This window comes from Simochromis diagramma, unplaced genomic scaffold, assembly GCF_900408965.1.
Source record: "Simochromis diagramma unplaced genomic scaffold, fSimDia1.1 OVJJ01000361.1, whole genome shotgun sequence".
In the NCBI taxonomy this organism is placed as follows: domain Eukaryota; kingdom Metazoa; phylum Chordata; class Actinopteri; order Cichliformes; family Cichlidae; genus Simochromis; species Simochromis diagramma.
In genome coordinates this window covers 19,370,857-19,394,944 of record NW_024386860.1, presented here as the reverse complement: position 1 = coordinate 19,394,944, position 24,088 = coordinate 19,370,857, and the positions used below count along the sequence as shown (strand labels likewise).

At 45.5% G+C, this 24,088-nt stretch overlaps 1 protein-coding gene and 1 long non-coding RNA gene across 2 annotated transcripts in view; one reads left to right on the top strand and one right to left on the bottom strand.

The window, feature by feature from the left end:
* The window catches only part of arhgef2 (rho/rac guanine nucleotide exchange factor (GEF) 2), a 36,287-nt gene extending 12,432 nt beyond the window's left edge, over positions 1-23,855 (top strand). The window contains exons 2-21 of the mRNA XM_040031017.1: positions 7,223-7,385; positions 10,516-10,583; positions 12,147-12,210; positions 12,300-12,432; positions 13,368-13,471; positions 13,565-13,702; positions 14,037-14,287; positions 15,187-15,312; positions 15,468-15,585; positions 15,665-15,913; positions 15,992-16,071; positions 16,169-16,341; positions 16,862-17,142; positions 19,272-19,349; positions 19,447-19,502; positions 20,130-20,171; positions 20,780-20,830; positions 21,482-21,775; positions 21,853-22,009; positions 22,096-23,855. Of these exons, the coding sequence (XP_039886951.1) occupies positions 7,223-7,385; positions 10,516-10,583; positions 12,147-12,210; positions 12,300-12,432; positions 13,368-13,471; positions 13,565-13,702; positions 14,037-14,287; positions 15,187-15,312; positions 15,468-15,585; positions 15,665-15,913; positions 15,992-16,071; positions 16,169-16,341; positions 16,862-17,142; positions 19,272-19,349; positions 19,447-19,502; positions 20,130-20,171; positions 20,780-20,830; positions 21,482-21,775; positions 21,853-22,009; positions 22,096-22,130 (2,661 nt within the window). The 3' untranslated portion in view covers positions 22,131-23,855. The remainder of the gene's footprint in view (positions 1-7,222; positions 7,386-10,515; positions 10,584-12,146; positions 12,211-12,299; positions 12,433-13,367; positions 13,472-13,564; positions 13,703-14,036; positions 14,288-15,186; positions 15,313-15,467; positions 15,586-15,664; positions 15,914-15,991; positions 16,072-16,168; positions 16,342-16,861; positions 17,143-19,271; positions 19,350-19,446; positions 19,503-20,129; positions 20,172-20,779; positions 20,831-21,481; positions 21,776-21,852; positions 22,010-22,095) is intronic.
* LOC120733030 overlaps positions 1,738-24,088 on the bottom strand; it is a 27,881-nt gene continuing 5,530 nt past the window's right edge. Inside the window, exons 2-3 of the long non-coding RNA XR_005695729.1 lie at positions 16,353-16,363; positions 1,738-1,750 (exon numbers count right to left, since the gene is read on the bottom strand). This is a non-coding gene — a long non-coding RNA (uncharacterized LOC120733030). The remainder of the gene's footprint in view (positions 1,751-16,352; positions 16,364-24,088) is intronic.

Genomic DNA, 24,088 nt, shown 5'->3' with positions numbered 1-24,088 from the left:
AATGTTGTATCCACACATAAGACACCTCAGTGTCTTTAGGCTCTTTCTTACCAGTGTCCTGTTCACATTTCTTTACTGAACCTATGAAAAATGTTAAAGATAACACAGTTGGAAATAAATTTTTTTTAGTATTTTTGCACCAAAACAGTGAATTCCAAAGAGCTGGTATCTGAAAACTCAGCATATTTCAGCAGTGTGACCCTAGTAGCTGAACAGTATCACGTCCGTAACAGGAGTAAAAAAACCCAATAAAGACACGAGACAGGACCTGGGAGATGATCCAGACCTCCAGCTGATCGTCTGCTGCTCACGCATTACCGCCCATGCGTGGCCCAGATCTGGTTTGCCAGGAGTGGCCCACACATGGGCCAGCACAAGGCCAGTTGCAAACACACAGTTTCAGCTGTGGCCCCAGATGTCAGCCTAATGTGTACCTTAATCAAGCCATGTAATAACAACATGTGCATAATAGTGCAAAAGTAACATGACAAAACTCTGTTCAGACAGTGAATCGACTGATCTTATATAACACTTTTCACTATTCCGGATTACTGAAAGTGCTCTATACAGCATGCCACATTCACCCACTTTCTCTAAACTGAGTGCTTCCTAACTACATTCATACACATTCACACTCTTGACATGCAGACTGGAGAAGCCAGGGATCGAACCACTAACCTTCCAATCAGCAGGCTGCTCTACCTCCTGAGCTACAGCCACTCAGTGGTAAACATGAGTAAACCCTCACTATGTTTTGGATAAAGAGTACGGTTTGACACAAACCTGTGAAACCTGTATTTGAAACGTTGGCTACCATAATAGTATAGTATTGCAACATGGCATTTGGGTCTTCTAACTAAAATAGGAAAATAGGAACATAAACGGTGCCATCATTGCCAGATCTGGCCCACATCTGGTTTACATACACTTTGCCATGACACCGGTCAGTCAGAAGTGCCAGCTTGATGCTGGATCCAAGGAAGACTTGCTTTCTATGAGCCTGGGCCACATAAACCAAACCACAATCGAGCCAGATATGGCATGACATAACATAGACAGTGCCATCTACGCCAGCCCTGGCCCACATCTGGATGACTTCATGCCAGAAGTCAGTCAGCAGTGCCGGCTTGATCCCAGATCCAGGCCAGACCTGCTTGCTATGTGGGATATAAACAGTTAGAAATACACTGGACACGTGCGTTTGCATGTTTCATCCCAAAATCAAATCAAATCACTTTTATTGTCACATCACATGTGCAGGTACACTGGTACAGTACATGCGAGTGAAATTGTTGTGTGCGAGCTTCACAAGCAACAGAGGTGTGTAAAAATACAATAACATAAAACAAACAAAATATAAGAATGGCTAAATCTGAGACTAATAAATATATGTACAATATAAGAGTGTATGCATTACTGGATGTGTATACTAAATATGTTTTTCTACGTGTGTGTGTGTATATATATAGATATTTTACAAATTAAATAGAGTAAACAATAAATAAAATATATAAAATATACAGAGGTTGGTAGTTGGATATTGTGTAAAACAAGTGGCATTAATATACAGTGTGGGGTGCATAATGTTGAAGTTCCAGTAGTGCAGGTGAGGTGTCTATGACGTGATCAGCAGTCTGATGGCCTGGTGGAAGAAGCTGTCTCTCAGTCTGCTGGTACGGGACCGGATGCTGCAGAACCTCCTTCCTGATGGAAGTAGTCTGAACAGTTTATGGCTGGGGTGACTGGAGTCCTTGATGATCCTCCCCGCTTTCCTCAGGCACCGCTTCCTGCAGATGTCCTGGAGGGAGGGAAGCTCACCTCCAATTATCCGTTCAGAGCACCGCACTACTCTGTGGAGAGCTTTGCCGTTGTAAGCGGTGCTGTTGCCGTACCAGGTGGTGATGCATCCAGTGAGGATGCTCTCAATAGCACAGCGATAGAAGGTCCTGAGGATGCGGGGGCTCATGCCGAATCTTTTCAGTCTCCTGAGAAAGACGAGGCGCTGCTGCGCCTTCTTCACTGTTTTGTTTGTGTGTACTGACCACGTAAGATCCTCAGCCAGATGTACTCCAAGGAACCGGAAGCTGCTCACTCTCTCCACAGCAGCGCCGTTGATGGTGATGGGGGTGTGTACTTCTCTGCACCTCCGGAAGTCCACTATCAACTCCTTTGTCTTTGCGACGTTGAGGGTGAGATGGTTGTCTTGACACCAGTGGGTCAGGGCGCTGACCTCCTCCCTGTAAGCCGTCTCATCACCGTTGGTGATAAGACCCACCACTGTAGTGTCGTCCGCAAACTTCACAATGATGTTGGAGTTGTTAGTGGCTGTGCAGTCGTAGGTGTAGAGTGAGTACAGGAGAGGGCTCAGTACACACCCCTGTGGAGCACCAGTGTTCAGTGTGATGGGGGATGAGGTGATGCTGACAGTCTGACCACCTGGCGTCTGTCAGACAGGAAGCTAAGGATCCAGCTGCAGAGGGAGCTGCTCAGTCCTAGATCCTGCAGTTTCCTGTCCAGCTTCGAGGGAACGATGGTATTGAATGCTGAGCTGTAATCTACAAACAGCATTCTCACATACGTGTCTCTCTTCTCCAGGTGTGACAGGGCAGTGTGTAGTGTCAGGGCTATGGCATCATCAGTGGACCTGTTGTGGCGGTATGCGAACTGTAGAGGGTCCAGTGAGTCGGGTAGTGAAGAGCAGATGAAGTCCCTGACCAGCTTCTTGAAGCATTTGCTCACGATGGGGGTCAGGGCTACAGGTCGCCAGTCGTTCAATGAGGAGATGGTGGAGGATTTGGGTACAGGGACGATGGTGGCCATTTTGAAGCAGGCTGGGACTACAGACAGAGAGAGGGAAAGGTTGAAGATGTGTGTGAACACTCCAGCCAGCTGAGCCGCGCATGGCCTGAGGACGCGGCCGGGAATCCCGTCCGGACCAGTTGCTTTGCGTGCGTTCACCTTCCTGAAGCACTTCCGCACATCCTCCTCAGACACAGTGTGCGCGCTGACCAGGGGCGGATCTAGAAGGGTGGCATGGGGTGGCAAGTGCCACCCTAAAATGATCCCTTGCCACCCCAAGTGCCACCCTAGTTTTGCATGTGACAGTGCTGTTTATTAAAATAAGATAGCATTAACAGTTTGAGCGTAGTTACAGTCAGCAGTGAATATAAATGCTAAAACTGAATATGTTGCATAGTGTCCCCCCCCCTCCACCAACAAATGGTTCAGCCCAAAGCAGGACCGGCTTTTTTCTTGTTTTCAGTAGCAAGCGATGCTCATGATTGTGCCAGAGCACATTTTGAACAACACCATGGGAATTTCCCTTTTCACACAGGTGGGTGGATGTTACACTGTGGAAATGGAAGGAAGGTGAGTGTTATTAACCCTCTGAGGTCCACGGACACGCTGCACCTCCAAATCACATGACTGATGTGAGCACATATCTGTGAGTGACACAGCAACAAGCTGCAGCCACGCTGAGTCTCTGTTTCAGCCACATTGAAAGTTCGGACTTTAAAGTTTTTAAATTTTAATTACAGGCCAGTAAATCCAGAGTTATGATAAAAATATATATAAGCCACGCTTTTTTCTAAATACTGTAGTCACATTTTTGTGTGTGTGTGTTTTAAGCGTTTCCTAAAGACAGCACGAAAACAGTAAAGAAAGAAATAAAGCCACATGTTTCCTATCGGTGGAAAAATACACCATGTCGACCAATTTTTAAAAAAGTCAACACGTGGGATTTGGTTGTTTAGGAAGAGGGAAAAGTTTGAGGAGTGACGGTAACAGCAGCGAGACAGAGCGAGGGAGAGAGACAGTTTTTAGATGTGGGAGATTTGTGACGTTTAGTGTGGAGTGTTTACTTAGTGTGTTGTGTTGTGTAGTTGTTCTGTTGTGTAGTCGTTTTGTTTAGTGTGTCAGTGAGGGCACTAATGAATGTCACAGAGCCACATTTGCAACGTAAACACTGTCACTAAGTAGAAAACCAGCAGAGTGATACACCTGCTGTTGTCAGGCCTGCAGGTTTGTCCCTGCGCTCTTCTGTCTTTTGGTGGACAAACTTGTTTTTTACTGACACACATCATTTGTGGGGCATCTTATTGCAACACCCTGATTGTTCTCTCATTTTAGTTTTAGTAATATTTTTAAATGGTTGTACAAAATGAAAAAAACGGCAGGTGTATGGGGTGCATTTTTAGATAAATGGTTGTTTATGTTTACAAAATGTACATTTTATATTTGCATTTCAAGTTATAAAAATGTACTCAACATGTCTGTGTTTTTTTACAGTAAAAAAATACTACTAGGATTTTAAGTTCTTTGTGTGATTTCAGATCAGTAATACTAATGCAGTATGTCAGTGAAAAAACAACTAAATTCAGTTGAGCTGAAAAGAAATCAAACAAGGCAACAGGGAAAAACCCAAAATGAAACAATTTCAGGGTGAAATACAAACATAAACTCAAAAGGAGTCAAAAATGGCCAGTTGTATTGTAGACCTCAGAGGGTTAATCCAACAAATCATGAAAAATTAGGTTTACATTTTTGTTCATGACGGTGCAGATTTCTGACATTTTGTGTAATTTAAGCTGTAACAATGTGACTGTTTTCTAACAAAAACAGTGAAACTTAAATTAGACTTGTGTTTGTAAATGAAGCGCCCCATGTTGTGTAGCTTTCTGGATTTTATACTTATTGGGCTACATATTTATTTATTATACAGGCTATACAGTACATAAGATCAAAACTCACATGTTTTATGTAACTAGTGTGTAATTATGTGGGCTACAGACAATAATTAAGTTATAGACTATATTTATATGAAAAACGTGTATGCTTACTGCATTTGAATCATTTAACCATATGTAACCACCTGCATATGTGTTTGAAAAAAAAAAAGGCTTTGATTTTGCCACCCCATTTGATTTCTTTGCCACCTTAAGAAAATTTCTCTAGATCCGCCCCTGGCGCTGACGTCATCCGCGGTGCGCACACTGTCCGGTCTCGTGGTGTTCGCTGTGTCAAATCTAGCATAGAATACGTTTAGATCCTCACACAGAGAGGCCGTGGTCTGCGGTGTGCTGGTTTTCCCTCTAAAGTCTGTGATTGTGTTTAGTCCCTGCCACATCCTCCGAGGGTTGTCAAACTGTTGCTCCACCCTGTCCCTGTGCTCACGTTTGGTTGCTTTGATCGTCTTTCGGAGTTGGTAATGTGCATGCTTGTGTTCGCGGAGGCAAAGGCGGTGCTCCGTGCCGCCAGTGCCGTGCAAACATCTCTGTTAATCCAGGGTTTTTGATTTGGGAAGGATTTAACTGTTCTGGATGGGACGACATCTTCCACGCATTTCCTGATGAATCCGCAGACTGAGTCTGTGTACTCGTCGATGTCATTGGCAGCCACGTGAAACATTTCCCAGTCCTCGTGATCAAAACAGTCCCGCAGCGTAGACTCCGATTGGTCCGACCAACTGTGCACCGCCCTCATGGTTGGAGCTTCCTGTTTCAGCTTCTGCCTGTAGACGGGCAGGAGCAGGATGGAGCGGTGATCTGATTGGCCGAATGGGGCGCGGGGGAGGGCTTTGTACGCATCCCGGGAAAGAGGTGCAGCAGTGGTGAAGTAGCCGGTCTCCACGAGTGTTGAAGTGGATGTGTTGGTGGCGTTTTGGTGAAACTTTCTTCAGGTTTCCTTTGTTAAAGTCCCCAGTCGTGATAAACGCCACGTCTGGGTGTGCGGTTTCCTCACTGCTGATCGCGCTGTACAGTTCCCTGAGTGCTCGGTCAGTGTCGGCTTGTGGGGAAATGTAAACAGCCGTAATAATCACTGCTATAAATTCCCTCGGTAGCCAGAATGGCCGGCACTTAATCATCAGGTACTCCAGGTCCGGTGAGCAGAAGGATTTGACCGGGTGCACGTTCGTATAATCACACCAGCTGTTGTTGATCATGAAACACACACCACCGCCTCTGCTTTTCCCAGTAAGATCCTGTGACCTGTCTGCGCGGTGCACAGAGAACCCCGGTAGTTGTATTGCGGAGTCCGGTACCTTGTCCGATAGCCAGGTTTCTGTGAGGCAGATCACGCAGCAGTCCCGCATCTCTCGCTGGAATGAGATCCGTGCCCGAAGCTCGCACAGCTTGTTCTCCAGAGACTGCACATTAGCCAGTAATAAACTGGGTAACGGTGGTCTGTTAGTGCGCCGTCTCAGTCAAACCAGAACGCCAGATCTTCTCCCTCTGCGTCGGTGTTTGCGGCCTCCAGGGACAGAGAACAAAGGCATCTCAGGTGAGATGAATGGGGGGTCTGCAAACAGAGCGTCCGTGTTGCAAAACTTGAACTCCGGAAAGTGATGAGAAAGTCCATCTCTTATGTCCAGTAAGGTTTGTCGGTCGTACACAAGGAGACACGTGCTACTCGTGAAAAAATAAAGGAAAAGTAAAATTAAACACAAAAAACAGCTGTTGCTTGGGGGAGCTCGCGACGAGGCTGCAGCAAAACACCCTGCAGCTGTTTCACATTTTCTTGCAAAAGCTTGAGAGGTGGTTGTGTTTTGTGACATGTCGGGTTTCAACCTGCAGCATCCAATAATCTAGAATCAATAATGATGTTCAGCTGCAGCTGTGTGAAGAGGAAAAGCAGAAGTGTTTCGTTGTTGGTGGATTTCACACCCATGTGTACTTCTGTGTTTGTGATGACATCATCCCCCCACCCCCCACGGTCCTCACACACTTCCCCTTCCTGCCCCTCCCAGGGCAGAAAGCAGAAAGCAGAAGTTCAGCTTTTGGGAACATGAAACATGTTTCTGATGAATCGTCACTTTTAGTGTTTTCAGTTTAAACTCTGCCCCCTCTGCTGTTACCGATGGATCGACTGATCAGGTCTGAGTCTGTGACTTTGGAGCAGTTTAGTGAAGATGTCTCTGAAACTTGACGGTGGTTTCGGTTACAGATGTGACTCATTTAAGCCTCATGCTGCCTTCACATCTGTATTGATAGCTGATTAATCACTCTGGCTGACCACCGCGTGTGATTCCCACGCGTGGTGGACCTCCAAGTATTTGATTGACTCATTTCAGAGTGGAGCCGCTGATACTCAGCCCTGCACTCTGATTGGCTGGTGAAACAGTCTGTCTGCAGCCAATCAGAAGTCGTGGGTTTGAATCCGCTGGCTGTTCTCAGCAGGTGCTCCGGTCCCCTCATACAGCTCTGTCTCATCTGTTTCTCAGAATAAGGAGAAGGAGCGCCTGAAAGAGAGGGAGAAGGAAGCGAGAGAGAGGGAGGCGCGCTCCAGTAATGGCCACCTGTTTACCTCGCTAACAGTGTCCTCCACCACCCTCTGCTCCTCCTGCAACAGGAGCATCACGGCCAAAGAGGCACTCAGCTGCCCAGGTAAGCACACCTAGGGATGGGTATTGATAAGATTTTCACGATTCCGATTCCATTTTCGATTCTGTTTAACGATTCTTTTTAAAAAAGGAGAACACTAAGGTCGATTAGCTTAGAACTTTGTTTTATATCTTCTCTTTGAACAAGATAGAAATTTAGGAGTAACATGGCCTTACAAACCCAACAGTGAGATCTTAATAGATCCAGCCTACGGCTCTTCAATGGGGTGTCACAGGGTCCCCAGGAAAAAAACTGTAAATGTAAAATAATAAAATAAATATTCTTCTGTAGCAATAATAAAGTATAACATAAATTATTCTGTAGCAATTACCCAACAGTAATGTCCCTGCCTACAATTAAACACATTCACTTACTGAAAATCATCTGCTGTGGCAAACGGGTGCAAGCCTTTGACCACAAACTGAGTCACTGCTCGGTGACATTCGTCTATCCTGCCTGAAAGGAGACGCTACCGGTAGACTGCAGCGAGAACTGCCAGCATCTGAGCCAGCCTCTGTCTGTCTCATCATGGTCACCTAAATGCACAGTAATGGTTTTGTAATAAGGCAGATCGCGCTAACATAATATGTTAGTTGATTATTTACCTGCCGCATTAACGGGAGAGGACGTGCAAACGTTACCGCTGCTGCTGGGTTGAGATTCACGAGTCCAGAGCGGAATTAAAAACACGACATTCATTTAAGGTCATCGCGTGTTTTTTGCATATTCGTAGTGTTTCCTCCCTTAAATGAAACATCTACTTTGCAAGTATAGCAAGTTGCCCTGTTGTCATCTGTTCTCGTAAAGTGTAACCAAACTTTTGAGCATTTGAGCCACTGAGGCGCCGTTTTTCCTGCCAGGTAAATGACGCTCCGCAACGTGGTGACGTCATTCGGGGCAACTGGAATTGATAAGGGAATCGTTTGCAAAAATGGCAAACAATTCCAAGGAACTGAAACAGTGGGAACCGGTTCTCAACAAGAACTGGGTTTTGATACCCATCCCTAAGCACACCTGTACAGAGGGAGGGTTTACAGTTGATTTACACACAGGAAACTTTATTTATACAGTCGATTTACAGATTGATCGAACTTGTGTGTGTGTGGGGGGGGGGGCGCTTGTCTGCTGTGTGTATGACAGACGGTGTGTTAATCCTCCTCACAATGAACAGATGTACCTCCGGATTAACACACACAGAGTCAGCTGAGATCAGTGTAACACAGTAAAATCTCCTTGTTGAACACAACAGATTGGTCATGTGACCACATGTAGACCTCAGGAGCGGGTGAAAGAAGACTCACCCCTCTTCCCGCCCCATCCCCCCAAGCCCCTCGCCCAGTATGTATGTGTGTGTGTGTCAGCCTACACACCTTGTTGTCCTGCACTCTGATTGGCTGCTGCAGATGCACCCTGAGAAGTGGGTCAAGGGGACTATGTCTACGTGTGTGTGTGTGTGTGTGTGTGTGTACACAGACTTCAAGTCAAGTGGCTTTATTGTCATTCCAACCATGTACAGTGGTACAGTACACAGTGAAAGGAGAAAGCGTTCCTCCAAGACCACAGTGCTACAAATGACAGCCAATCAACACAAGACAACATAAAGTGAAATATGCCAAAACTGCAAAAAAACAAAACAAAGACAGCGCAACACCAGACAGAACAGAACAATACAGACAGACAAATCTTTGGGTAGAGCAGGGGTGTCCAACTCCAGGCCTCGAGGGCCGATGTCCTGCAGATTTGGCTAAATTACCTCCTCAACACGTTTTAAAGTTCTCCAGAGGACTGGTAATGAACTGATCGTTTGATTCAGGTGTGTTGACCCAGGGGGAGATCTAAAACCTGCAGGACACTGGCCCTCGAGGCCTGGAGTTGGACACCCCTGGTGTAGAGCAACTCGAAGACTGAAGAAAGTTTATAAAAAGAAACTTACACACCCAGAACACAGAGTATTTTTAACTGTGTGTGTGTTGTGGTTTACTGGCGACATCTTCTGTGGAAAAAGTGAGGTCAGCACAGTGAACAAATGTGTGTCTTTAGCATGTAAGTGGTCTCTTTCTTGCCTGGTTTCTGCAGGTTCCAGTACCACTGTGGTAGTTGGGTTTCTCTCTCTCGCTTCTCTTTTTTATTTATACAGCATCAAATCACAACAACAGTTGCCTGAAGGTGCTTTATATTGTAAGGTAGACCCTACAATAATACAGAGAAAACCCAACAATCATATGACCCCCTGTAAGCAAGCGCTGGGGTGACAGTGGGAAGGAAAAAATTCCTTTTAACAGGAAAAAACCTCCAGGAGAACCAGGCTCAGGGAGGGGCGGGGCATCTGAATCTTAAAAACGTTGTAGAGTTTCTGTTGGACTTCACAGAGTCCGGCAGCACAACAGATTCTGTTCTGTAAACTTCAGACTGTAAGAAGCTCGTTTACAGACTGTTTCCTGCTGGATTAATTGAAGGCTTTGCAGGGAGTTCCTGATAATAGTGCTGATAATAATAATCCAGCCTAGAAGTAATAAATGCATGAACTAGTTTTTCAGCGTCTGTTCATTGTTTCGAATTTCAGAGATATACATTTTCATTGTATACCAAAGAAAATGTATGCTATGTCTTCTAATGATGCTGCCTAAGGGAAGCATGTATAATGTAAACAGAATTGGTCCTAGCACTGAACCCTGTGGAACTCCACAATTAACCTCAGTGTGTGAAGAGGACTCTCCATTTACATGCTCAAACTGGAGTCTATTAGATAGATATGATACAAACCACTGCAGCACAGTACCTGTAATACCTACAGCATGTTCTAATCGCTCTAATAGGATATTATGGTCGACAGTATCGAACGCTGCACTGAGGTCTAGCAGGACAAGCACAGAGATGAGTCCACTGTCAGAGGCCATAAGAAGATCATTTGTAACCTTCACTGAAGCTGTTTCTGTGCTGTGATGAGCTCTGAAACCTGACTGAAACTCTTCAAATAAACCATTCCTCTGCAGATGATCTGTTAGCTGTTTGACAACTACTCTTTCAAGGATGTTTGATATGAAAGGAAGGTTGGAGATTGGCCTATAATTAGCTAAGACTGCTGGGTCACCCCATTTACACCCGTGTCTCTCTTTACCTGTGTGTCTCATAGCATGTAATGTCACCATCCACAATCGCTGCAGAGACAGTCTGGCGAGCTGTGCTAAGATGAAGCAGAAGGTAAGAGCAGTCTCTCTCTCTTCTTACCTGTCTGTCTGCACACACCTGTCCCAGTCCTGGTAGGCTACAGTCACACTGGGGAAAACAATGGTTCGCTCTTGGTTTACATCTTACATCAGAAAGCTTTGCTATCAGGGTCTCTCTAAAAAAAAAGGTTACATTAACTTCAATTCAATTCAATGTTATTTACACAGCGCCAAACCACAATAGTCGCCTCAAGGTGCTTTATATTGTAACGTAGACCCCACAATAATACATACAGAGAAAAGCCCAACAATCATATGACCCCCTGTGAGCAGCACTTTGGCGACAGTGGGAAGGAAAAACTCCCTTTTAACAGGAAGAAACCTCTGGTAGAACCAGGCTCAGGGAGGGGCGGGGCCATCTGCTGCGACCGGTTTGGGTGAGAGAAGGAAGACAGGATAAAGACATGCTGTGGAAGAGAGACAGAGATCAACACATACATGTTAATCTCTGTGGCTTTGCAGCGGATGGTGCAGCCGCTGTGATAGGTGTCACACCACTGAGTGAAAAAAATCAGCCCTAACCTGACCGTCATTCAGTGCACCGTTCACAGTTAAAACAATGATGTGGTAAAACATATTACTTTCACATATTTATTAACTCTGAAAATCTGAAAGTCTACTGTTGAATTCAGTGAATGGAGCAAGATGCCTCCGTTCTTGCACAGAGGAAAGATGTGTGGGAAAAAAGGGAATTGATGCACTGCAGTAAATATAAATGGCATCAAAGCATACTTTTTTATTTGGGACATCCTGTAGTGGAATATTTACTAATTCTTTCTTTAAGCTGACAGCATTTTGTGCTGTTGCATATATTGAAGTTGTGTGACAGCTGGTGAAAAATAGCACAGATGAGGCATTCACCTGCACTGAGGATAGTAAAAGAAAGAAAATGAATGATGCTCTGTGTGCACACTACTGAGAAATGTTGTGTAATTTTTATTGTGCACTGATCTTTGTGTAGAAGTTTGACTAAAACACTGAACTGATCGCCGGAAAAAGGAAAACAGGATATTTCCATGTGTGCGTCCTGTCTCAGGATTCTCCTTGCTCAGTTCAAGTCGTCTCTTTGAGTAAGCTTGCAATATTATTGTGGAGCAGGAATATGTGGGGCTCGACTCTGAGCGCGCCAGGAGTGAGTAAAGATCAACAGAGCCAAAGGCTCAGGGCTCCGCCCCCTCATTCTAACTGTTAAGCAGCTAGTCAAGTTAGCTTGGAGAAGCTGAGGGAGCTCAAAGTAGTTTCTCACAGGAAGAAAGCAAGAATGAGTCAGCAGGGGTTGGTCGGCCGTGTTAGAACGAGGGGGTGGAGCCCTGAGCACGGCTCGCCAGGTCTGTCATGGACAGACATGGTGTCATTGGAGATTCCGTAGTTGGTCACACCAAGGTGATTCCCATAGTGAAACACAGAGCGAAGTTATAAAAAGAACTGCCACAAACGTCGGTGACTCGGGTTTTTGGAGCAGCTGTGTTGCTCATGAACGCAGGCTGTCTCTCTCTCTTTGGTCGCTCCAAGGTTGACCTGTGTTTCTCTCTGACAGCAACAGAAGCTGGCGTTAGCGAGAAATAGTTCAGCTCTGCAGAACGTCGCCATGAGAAGCAAAAGTGAGTCCTGTCACCTAAAAACATCTCCTTTTCCTCTTCTTCTGCTGTTGTTTGTCACAATGATGACTTTTTCTTCTTCTCTGCTTCAGCGCCTATGATGAAGGAGCGTCCGAGCTCAGCCATCTATCCTTCTGACAGCCTTCGTCAGTCGCTGCTCGGCTCCAGACGCGTTCGATCTGGCCTCTCGCTCGCCAAAAGTGTCTCCACAAATAACATCGCAGGGTGAGGCTGAGCACGGAGCTAATTGGCTGCTGGCTGTTGTGGTTGAGCAGGAGCATCAGAAACAGGAACAGCAAATGTACAGACAAAATTGATTATGGGTGTTCCTAATAAACTGACCACTTTGTGTGGAAAGACTGGAAATCGGAAACATTCAGCTGAGCTAAAATATAAACCTCCAGGTCACAGACGAGGCTCCGGTTTGCTCGGCTCCGACATCGCCATCTTGTGGTTCTTGTGGTTGCAGAAAGCAGCTGCTGGGAGGGTTAGAGATATGGCCGCAGAGTGAAAGAAGTAAAATTCATTATATGCAAGAATAAATTCACGCAGAGTTCATTAAGAATAAAACATAAAAAAAGGAATCCAGATGCTGACATCATCAAACCACCACCCATCACAAAGTGAGGTCTTGATGCGTGCTCAGTCATCCAGGTGAGTAAATCCCATAAAGTCGATTCTGTTCATCTGGATGTTTTCAGTGAGACAAACGTTTCGTCACTCATCCAGGTGACTTCTCCAGTCTCAGCTGACTGAAGGTTTCCAGCCTTATAAGCAGGACATTTGCTCAGTGACTGAAACCAGCCCACAGAAACGTTTCTCCCGCTGAAAACGTCCAGATGAACAGAATCAATTTGTGGGGAAGGTGAAGCAAGCTTTTAAATTGCATCCAGTGAAACTAGTTCAGTGTTTTGTGGGGCAAAAGTAAAACACTGAAGCTCTCTGTCTTTAAACTAATGTACTCTACTGTACTCAATTACTGTAATCGAGTATTGCAGCTTCAGTGACTTGAAAAAGTTTTCGATATGACGAGCTTCGACACACTCAGACATTCAGACATTTATTAATTGCCACGGCAGTCAACAGCTGACATGCTCACCTGCTTCTCTGCATCTTCACACCATCAGAGCATCATAAGTCACCTTTCTGTCTGTCCTCAGTGTGACCGAGGACTCTGCAGGTCTCAAGAGGATCCTGTCTCAGTCCACAGAGTCTCTGAACTTCAGGAGCAGGACTCTGTCCATGGAGTCTCTTACTGATGACGGTCTGTTAGTCACTTTTATTGATTACTATCAGATCTTAATTATGTGAGCAGGTGGCGCTGTAACCTGATGGGATTCATTCTTTCTGTGTGCAGCTGAGTGGAGCCCTCTGCTGGACGAGCTGCAGAAGGAGGGCAGCTGCGTGCAGGTCGACAGCTGGAGCCTCGCTGTGGAGCCCAACTTCCTGCAAACACTTCACAAAGACCTGATCAAGCAGCAGGACGTCATCTACGGTACAGCAACAGTCACCAAACACACACACACAACATGTGGACTCGTTACACCTGCGGGAGATTTAAACTTGGAGCTCATACAGCTTCCAGATGTGTGGGAATTTTTGCCCGTTTGTTCAGGAGAGCTTTTGTCAGGTCTGGCACTTGGCGTCTCTGTTTTAGTTCCTCCCAAAGGTGTTTGACGTGTCAGTGCTCTGTGTGGGCGGGGTCGGGTTTTCCTACAGTCCCAACGAAGTAGCCGATTCTAAAACCTTAACTAAAGCATGGTCTACAGCTGTGCGTGTGCTCGCCACAGCTAGAGAAGAAACGTGACCGAGCTCTCTCTCTGCCTCAGAGCTGATCCAGACTGAGTTTCACCACGTCCGCACGCTGAGGATCATGGAGGGCGTGTACCGGCGGGGGATGCTGGAGGAGGTGATGCTGGAGGCGGGGGTGGTCCACACCATCTTCCCGTGTCTGGACCAACTGCTGGAGCTTCACTCCCACTTCCTGTCAGAGCTGTTGAACAGGAGGAAGGCGGGTCTGGTGGAGGGCAGCTCCACCAACTTCACGGTGCGCAAGCTGGGAGACCTGCTGGTCCGACAGGTACGACAACTCCACCTCTTGCACCCGCACCTCGCTGCTAACAGGGCCTCTAAGGCTACAATCCCACTGCAGGCGAAAGCGCATCAAATCCACCATATCCGATCATGGTATGATAGTTTGAACAGCACAAATCCGACATTTTCAAATGCGACCTTTTGTATGTGGTACTGAATCCGATACATATCTGATGTTTTAGAAAGTGACTGCTGTTTGATGGTCATGTCGCATTAAATTAGTCTTTTACGTCACTGACAAAAAACAGATCCCAATTGTCAGCGCTGGAGAAGACAAACGACTCCGTGTCCATATATACATCTGCACGGAGCTAGCAGCCACTGCTCCAAACAAGGCCATTGTTAAAGCACGGGCTCTCTGTTTTCTCAGTGTCCTTCTTTCTCTAATTAATTTGTCAAAATTCTGTCAGTTACAACTGTGCAGAAATTGGTAGACTGCTGCAACAACAGCTACCGTGAACAGAGCGCATTGTGTGTGACGTCTTCTTTTGCACATGCAGGCCGCTTTGAGACGTTCACACTAGAGCACGTTTGCTGTCACATTTTATTTGTAGTGTGAACAAAAAACAGACAAAAAAATCGGATTTGATCAAAAGATCAGAACTGAGTTTTTAAGCAAAGGTAGGATGTTTTATGACCGCTTGACCCTGAAGAAGAGTTCAAATATGAGGTCGTGTCCACATACAGAATGACAACAGCAATGGATGGATTTATTTAATAAAACCCGAGGCTTGTTCACCCGGAACTGAACGTCACGTTTGTCAACATAAACCAACCACTTGGCACTGATTTTAAAATGGCATTCACCAGACGGTCGCTACAAAGACACGCCAAAGACCTGAGTTTATCCACCGAGCCTACACGTGTGTGTGTGTGTGTGTACAGTTCTCAGGGCAGACTGCTGATGACTGGAAGAAAGTTTATTCAGAGTTCTGCAGTCGACATCCGAAAGCTGTGAAACTCTACAAGGAAGTTTTGGCTCGCGACCGGAGACTGCAGCAGTTCATCAGGGTGAGGCGCTCACCTGCGGCTTCAGGCTCGTCCTGGAACCGTCATGGTCACTTTAGATGTGTTTTGATTTACGCTGCTGCAAGCTGGTTCGGCCCGGGGCCGGCTGGTGTTTCTGATGCTGACTTCCTGTCTCCATCCTTTCCCACAATGCTCAGCGTGTGACTCGCGGTCCTCTGCTGCGGCGTCACGGCGTCCAGGAGTGCATCCTGTTGGTGACGCAGCGGATCACAAAGTACCCCGTCCTCATCCAGCGAATCCTGGACAACACTAAAGGTAATCTGTGACTTTTGACCTTTAGGATTCTCTGATGAACTTTGACTTATGACTGTGATGAATCCATAACCTCCTGCAGGCTGCGAAGAGGAGGCACAGGCTCTGAGCCGCGCACTGGGCCTCCTGAAGGAGCTGATCAGCTCTGTGGACAAAGAGGTCCTGGAGCTTGACCGGAGCAGGAGGCTGCAGGAGATCCATGCCCGCCTGGACCCGCGTGCCCAGGCAGAGGTCCGGGGAGGAGGCGTGTTCAGAGGTGGAGAGCTGCTGAGGAGGAGGCTCCTGCACGAGGGGACACTCCTCTGCAAGGTCCAGGGTACCAGGATGAAAGGTAGTGGGCTTTATCACCTGCTGTGGTGCAACATGCGTGTGGGCAGAGCTTGCAAGTCACGACTGTGTTTGTCTCCAGATGTGCAGGTGCTGCTGATGTCAGACATCTTGGTTTTCCTCCAGGAGAAAGACCAGAAGTTCACCTTTGTTGTGTCACTGGTGAGTCATGCCTGATAACATTCGAAAGCCCCCTGACCTTCTTCAGCTCTGTTCAAGGTTTCCTGTTTGCTCACCTGTCTGCTCACCTGCGTTTCAGGACAAGTCTCCAGTGGTCTCATTGACTAATCTGATTGTCAGAGACATAGCCAATCAGGAGAGAGGGATGTACCTGATCAGTGACTCCACCCCCCCGGAGATGTATGAGCTGCACGCCTCATCGAAAGAAGACAGGAAGACTTGGATGAGCCGCATCCAGCAGGCCGCCACCAGGTGAGCAAGACACACGTGTGTCCTGAGGAAACGAAGTGCTCTGGCTGTGCATCATTTCCTACCCCGATGACGACAGTTATCACAATACAGAGCGCCTGTAAATTCAGTGAATATAATACAGTCATATTCCTGCAGTCGAGTGTCTCGACCAGTGCACGACATCGTGTATTTGTGGGAGTTTTGATGTCCGGTTTTCTCTTTAGTATATGACATGCTGCAGGAATCAGAATCACAACTATCAATGAAATGATGTATTTAAGAGCAACAGGCTGAACCAGTTAAATAATACAAACATAAGAAATCACTCTAATACTCACAAACGGCTCAATTATAAATATCCATAATATTACAGAGGTCAAATATATATAATTGATATTTAACCTGTGAAACTGGTATTTGTATTTGTTACCTTCTGCACCTCTACTTAGTTTTGGTGACCTTAGTTACTGTGGTAACTACTGCAAACTGTAATTACTGTAGTTACTGTGTACTTTAGTTACTGATGTATTTTTTTCTGCAGCTGTCCGTGCAGAGACGACTTTCCTCTCATTGAGACAGAAGACAAAGCGTTGCTGCGCAGACTCAGAGCTGACATCCAGCAGAAGGACAGGGAGGTGCTGGAGCTCTTACAGGAGCGCGTCACTCTGTTTTCTGACCTGGTGGAGGCGTCTGGAAGAGGAAAGGCAGAAGAAGAAGGAGACATGGAGGTCAGGATCTCCTCCTCCTGCAGGAACCTTTTTAGAGCTGACACTCCTCAGGCACCTCAGGCCGAGCCGCTCCTCCTCGCTGCCATCGGTGAAGGTGAGGAGGTGCTAATGCTTCTTAGGTCCAGAACGATGGAGTAAGACTTTAACAGATCATGTGACCTTTGGTGGAGGTTAGGGTGTAACACGTTAAAGGACCAGGGCGCCTAACTGCAGCTTCATAGATAATGAGCTAATCAGGCTACGGAGCCTGAGTGTGTGAATAAAACACAGGAAACAGAAATAGAGCTCAAAAGTATACAGAAAATAAATATATGCATATATATCACGAACAGAAATAATAGTAATAACACAAAACAGCTTATTAGGTCCCAAAAGGAGGTGGGACGAGGTTTAGTCCAGTGTGAGATCAGTTTTGTTCCATTGACCTGTGATAGGGCAGCACGGTGGTCAGCACTGTTGCTGCACAGCAAGAAGGTCCTGAGTTCAATTCCCCCATCAGGCTGGGTCTTTCTGTGTGGAGTTTGCATGTTCTCCCCGTGTTTGCGTGGGTTCCCTCCGGGTACTCCGGCTTCCGTCCAAAGACGTGCAGTTAGTGGGGATAGGTTAATTGGTTAATCTAAATTGTCCATAGGCATCAATGATGTTGAGTCGCATTTTTCCTCATCCTGAAAAATGCCACAACCATGACCCCTCCTAAATCTATTTCTAAACTATACAAAGCTCTCTCTAGTGCCAGCAAGGATAACATTTTATACACTAAGGATAAATGGGAAAGGGAATCAGGGATTGGTATTTCTGTGGGGGAGTGGGAAAATGTTTGGTACTGCCAGTGGTCCACGTCCAGTTCTATGAGCTGGAAGGAGCATGGCTGGAAGAATATTATTAGGTGCTTCAAGACTCCATATCAGGAGAGATACAAAGGGGCTCGACTGTTGCTAACCATTTTCATGTTTTTTGGGACTGTCCCAAGTTAAAAAACTGTTGGATAGGTGTTCAGGTCTCCTTAAGTGCAGTCTTTAATGTTTAAATACCTTTAGATTTTAAGGTTTTATACATGGGTTTGGTCCCCTTTCTGGAACGTAGGAGTGAGATTAAGTTGGTGCAATTACTCTTGGTGGCGAGTAAAAAAACAATTACTAGAAGATGGTTCAGCCCAGCCCAGCCTACCCTGGATGACTGGTTTGGGATCATTTTAGAGATATTTAGGATGGAAAAACTTACGTATCTGTTAAGAAATCAAAAAGCCAAATTCTACCACATTTGGAACAATTGGATCCAATTCATCACCCCCACGAGGGCTGACTTCACTTGATCTCACTATTACTTGGTTGGTTTTTGTTTTATTTATTTATTTATTTACATTTACTTCTATTACTATTACTTGTTTATTTACTTATTTGTTCACCATGATTGCAGCATGGGCACCCCCCCAGTTTGTGTTTATAGTTCCATGTAATGTGTTCTATATATCTCCTTCGGGAGAGTATGCGAGCAACTCTCCTAGTAATAGCTGGTGGAGGTTAATATGCACCCGCTGATCACTTTATCATTTGCTCTCCTGGACTTAATCTAAAACCTGGAAGGACTTTGTTCCCATGTTATTCATATACTGCTGTGCAGATGGTTTTTCTTGTCCAATCCAAATACAGATATAATTAAAAAATAAATTGCCCATAGGTCTGAATGGGGGAGTGAATGTGAGAGCAAATGGTTGTCTGTCCCTGTGTGTCGGCCCTGCGACAGACTGGCGACCTGTCCAGGGTGTACCCCGCCTCTCGCCCTAAAACAGCTGGGATAGGCTCCAGTGCCCCCCGCGACCCTGTAAAGGATAAACGGAAGCGAATGGATGGATGGATGACCTGTGTGTATCAACAGTTCAATTTAGTCCATAGGAGCAGGGGACATGCAGCTGATTGACCCAGAACTTATACAGGGTTCATTCCCGCCACAATAAAGGGATTTGCGGAAGTGGGGTCAGATGTTACCGTGGTTACATGGATGTAGCTGACCTGGTTCGATGTTTAAAATTGATATTTATGGGATGAAGCCATCACACCTCAGGTCTTTGTGCCACACATAAACATCTGGGAACAAAGAAGAACTGAGCATTAAAGGAAACATTCTCCGAGACATCCTCCACCCCAAGCAGCTTCCAGCACTAACAGAGACTCGGTCCAGGCTGTCGGTTGCTCACCATCAGGCTCACCATGTTTTCTGTTTCAGTCGACACACTGACGGAGCTGCTGTCAGATGCCAGCATCCAGAAATCTTCCATAACCAACGGCAACCAGGAGATCAGCGGTGAGTCACCTGTCGCCTGTTTGTGCTCCGCCCCTTTGTGTCGTGATGCAGAAATCATCTTTCTGTTGCTGTTTGATAACCTGTCTCTTTCTCTCAGATGGTGACTCTGGTTCTCTGAACGGCTCCTTTGACTTGAACGACAAGTCCTCAAAGGTAAAGCTCACCTTTCACCTTCTGCTCAGGTGTGTGTCTTAAAGAAGTGAAACTTTCAACCCTTCATATTTCTTCTGACAGCTAAAATGTTTGAATGCTCAGAGGTTCCATGGAAGTTATTTACAGTCTTTAACCAATCAGTGAGCAATTGGTCATATGATCCCAATGTCACAGCAGGGTTTTGGTGGATTTTGTTTCCGTGGAAACTGGAGCAGAAATGAAGATACAGGTGACAGTAAAAAACAAGTAAATGTTGAAGAATGTTTTTCTGAGGGGCTCGTTTACGTCTCACTGCACAGACGAGCGGGTGGAGCTACTTCTTCACTTACATGGTCGACGTTCCGCAACATTTCCCTTATTTATAACATCATCGTATGCAGCTGGTACAACAGAGGCTCCACCTGATTGGTCCACAAGTTTCAGGTGGTTCGTGAAGCTGAACCTGCATCTGCACGATGCAAACCTTCAGTGGTGTTTAAATGTTTGTCTGCTGAACCACAGTTCTTCAAATAAATCCTCTTTATATAAACTGTATGTTTTCATATGTCTGAGTGAACCTTCAGAATAAGAGAAGGTCTGTGGCAGCTTGTCTCCACGTCTCTCAGTTTCAGCTCTTTTCTCTTTCAGGATGGAAATGGTAACCAGCTGCAGGAGCGAACCCTGAACGAGGTAACACCTACTTCCTCTTTTCTGAGTAACCTCTTGATACCAAGAAGTCAAAGACCTAAGCCCCTTCTCCATCAGTACCTACTCGGATCGCCTTGCCACAGTTCGCCGGTTTTCGGGGTTGGCACCACATACGGGCAGGTACTAAAATGTGATGTCAGATTGCGTGACACCGATTGGCTGGTCAGTGGCGTCATTCAAAGAGTCACGAAAGCAACTCGTTCACGAAAATCAAAACAGACATTTTTGAAACCCGACAACGAGGAAAAAGGCTGCAAAAACCGACGCAAGGTGCACGAGTCTGACGAAAAGCCACAGACCCAGCAGCAGCTATACTGCTGGCTCTACATCCACCTTTGTTGTAGTCGTCGCATATTAATCACGGGACACTCGGACATTTCGGTATGATGACGAACACGCACATTAGGTGTAACTGGACTGTAAAGGAAAGCCAGTCGATCTGAGTAGGTGCCAAAAGGGGCTTAGATTCGCTTTGAAGATCGACATGTTTCTGTCTGTGTTGGGATGCAGCTCATGCACCGTTTCATACATTTTGATGTACAAAGTTTCTGCCTGTGCAGTTCTAACATCTTCAGCTGTCCTCTCTGCAGGACATCCATCAGCGCTTGATCAGTCTGAGCACACAGCTTCACGCCCTGCAGGTCTGAAACTTATTTCCAGTATTGATTGTTTATACATCCTGCAATTAACCCAAATAAATGTATAAATAGTGATTCATTTATTCAGTATTTAGAATAGAATAGAATAGAATTCAACTTTATTGTCATTGCACATGCACAGGTACAGGGCAACGAAATGCAGTTTGCATCCATCCAGAGGTGCTTTAGTGATATAGATATATTACAATATATATTAGCAATAATATAGATATGTGAGTATATTACAGAAATGGGTCTATTATGGTATGTTATAATGTACACGGTATGAAGTATGTTATGAATATTCTATTACTATAAGTATGTACAGGCTGTAGTGAGTACAAGCTATGTACAGGATATGAACAGGATATAAATATGAAAAACTATACAGAATATGAAATAAATAACTTTACAGAATCTGAGATATACAGCTATACAGAAATGGGAACTATGCAAGTTGTAAACAGTTGTAGGATTAAAGATTATCGAATGTACAGAATGATTATTTACACAGAGCTATACAGTAGTGCAGTTAAGATAAGTGAGATATAATTCCTACAGAGGCTGTATAAAGTGCTAGTGGTTGTGAGTGGTGGTTCAGTCCATGTTATTATTGTGTGTTTGAGGGTTTGATTTATGTTATCAATGTTGCAGGCTGCTGTGATTCGTCAGGACTCAATGCTAGCGCTGTTGGTCAGTGCAGGCTCCACCCCCTCCACCACCCCTGGCTCTGCCCCTGGCCCCCGCCTCAGCCGGTCACTGTCACGTGACACAGGGTTGGAAGCCAGCGGGGAGGCGGTGCTGCTGCGGCGGCAGGTGGAGCTGCTACAGGAGGAAGTGACACGCCTCCGTCTGCGAGAGGAGGACCAAAACTGGGAGGGAGTGGAGCCAGGCACCAGAAGGAGGAGCAAAAATGGAGAGAAGAGCGATATTATGAAAGGAGAACAGGTGAGTTGGGTTCACTTGTTCACCTAAAGCGCGATGAGTCGACAAAACTGAAATAAATCCGAGTTGTCTGTTGGCAGGTTAACAAGAGGCGTAGCAGTCGGGAACTGGAGCTCCGCCCCCTTGCCCCACTAGCCACCGAGGATCCAGTCGACCAATTAGATGGCGTCCAAGAAGGAAATGAAGAGGAAGAGGAGGAAGTGATGAAGATCTCTCCTCGCTCTGACAGCCCCAGAGGTTAGTACCACTGATCAACAATCAATATGGAAAGCCCATGGCATTATGATGGTCTCCATGGTAACCTATTACCTCTGACCCCTCAGACCTGCAGGACATCCCAGAGGAGAGCGAGAGTTAACGCCCCACCTACAGCCGATGACCTCAGGGACCTCTGCTGTTGTCACTGCGATGCCACAGACACACATCGGACTCTTATTGTTAAAGGCCCTGGATATAATGCCATTGCCTGTTTTACAGTTTTTAGACCAAATCAGACTTTTGTTCTTGGAACATTTTCTAAAACTTGGAGCCAAAAGGGTAAGGGCGAGGTTAAATTGGCAACTTATTTTCCGCTTCAAACAAACTGGGTCATGTGATTAGATCACTGGTTTGATCTGTGCCCTTGATGTTTTTTGTTTCTTTGTTTCTTTGTTGTTTGTAAATGGGACCAGAGCATGCGTATCTGGAGCTGGACCTGGATCTGGATCTGGTCTGATCCAGATATTTTTCACAGTTTGTTTTAAGCAGACAGATTTTTATTTATTCTTTGAATCTGAGACACACCACACTACATTACCCAGAATGCCTTTGGACCAGCAGCCATCTCATATTTAAAGTTTTGATTTTAATGGTGTCTGATTTACAGAAACCATTACCAGTATGTAAGCATTGAAAGGACTGGGATTATGGGGAGGGATTGGAGGTTGGTGTGGTCAGATGTGGGTTTTGGGGGTCGGGACTCACGTAGTGCTGGATTGTAGGTCAGGTGTGTTTTTAAGGAGCACAGAGCTCCTTCTATTAGCATGTTAGCATGGCTGTGTCTCTTATACTTGTGTAGGACATTGGTTGAATTGACCAATCAGCTTGTTTCTTTTGATGCATGGAGGTGATGATGTCAGCTCCTCGTGTCGTCCGGTGATGATGATGATGGAACAGTGTTTCACATAGAAAATTGTTCATTTACAAAAAAGAACAACAGACGCCGGTGATGATGTAATCATGCGATCATATTGGGGTGGACTACAGCAAGTTTAACAAGTCTGCGATCAGTCAAAGAGGCCATGCCCCTAATAATGCAAACTCTAATCAGTTCAGACAGGAGAGTGTTATCTATAGAGACCAGTTTGTGAATCAGGCTGTAAGCATGTTTATTTTAACATGTAAGGGTTTTGGGACTGACTCGCTGCTGCCTCTGCTGGACAGTAGAGGAACTGTAGTTTGGCGCTGATAAAGCAGAAAGCGTTACCGAAGAATGCGGGTATCCTCTGTCCTGATCATGTGTGATTGATCATCTCTGATCAGGTGTTTTATGGACAGTAGTCCCACCCCCTGTGAGTTCACATGATGTTCTGTAGGTTTTGGAAACACAAAAAAATGAATTTGTAACATCAGGACCTGAATGTGATTTTGAAGTTTTTGAATAATTGATTGTGTTCAGGTTTAACGCTGGGAAGTTTCTACAGTGTGATTCATCACTGTTTTGTTATGTTTTTTTTATCTGAAGCTTTGGGATCCAAAACATTTCTGTTTATGCAAAAAAGCTCGCCAGGATGCACGCCTAACATCCAGATGTGCCGCTGTAACATTTCTTTTGAGTGTATTTTAACTGTAGTAACAATGGACTGAAGTAAGTGTATTGATCTCTGATGAGTGTAGGTGATTCCTGCTGTACTCTTTATAAATCTAATCAGCTGCTCTTCGAGTATTTGTCTTTACTTTTAGCTTCAGATGAAACATGACTTTCAGATTTTGATTACTGATGCAGAAATGGATGAATTGATAAACTAAGAACACAGTGACACAAACTTCATTCGGCAAATTTATTTCCTGAAACTAAAAATAAACAAAGATGGCTGACATTCAATTCAATTCAGTTTTATTTATATAGTGTCAAATTACAACAACAGTCGCCTCAAGCGTCACGGGTGCAGGAGAAAGAGGACCCCAAAATGCAGCACTCTGGCCAAAAAGTGTGCGTTTCCAAAGGTAGTGCCAAAAAACAGTGAAAGGTGCTAATCCAAAGGTGCTCCTCCTTAATCCCCAAGTGCAGCTTCGTCCGTGCGATTCCGTGTGTGAATGGTGCTTCCTGATTCTCCT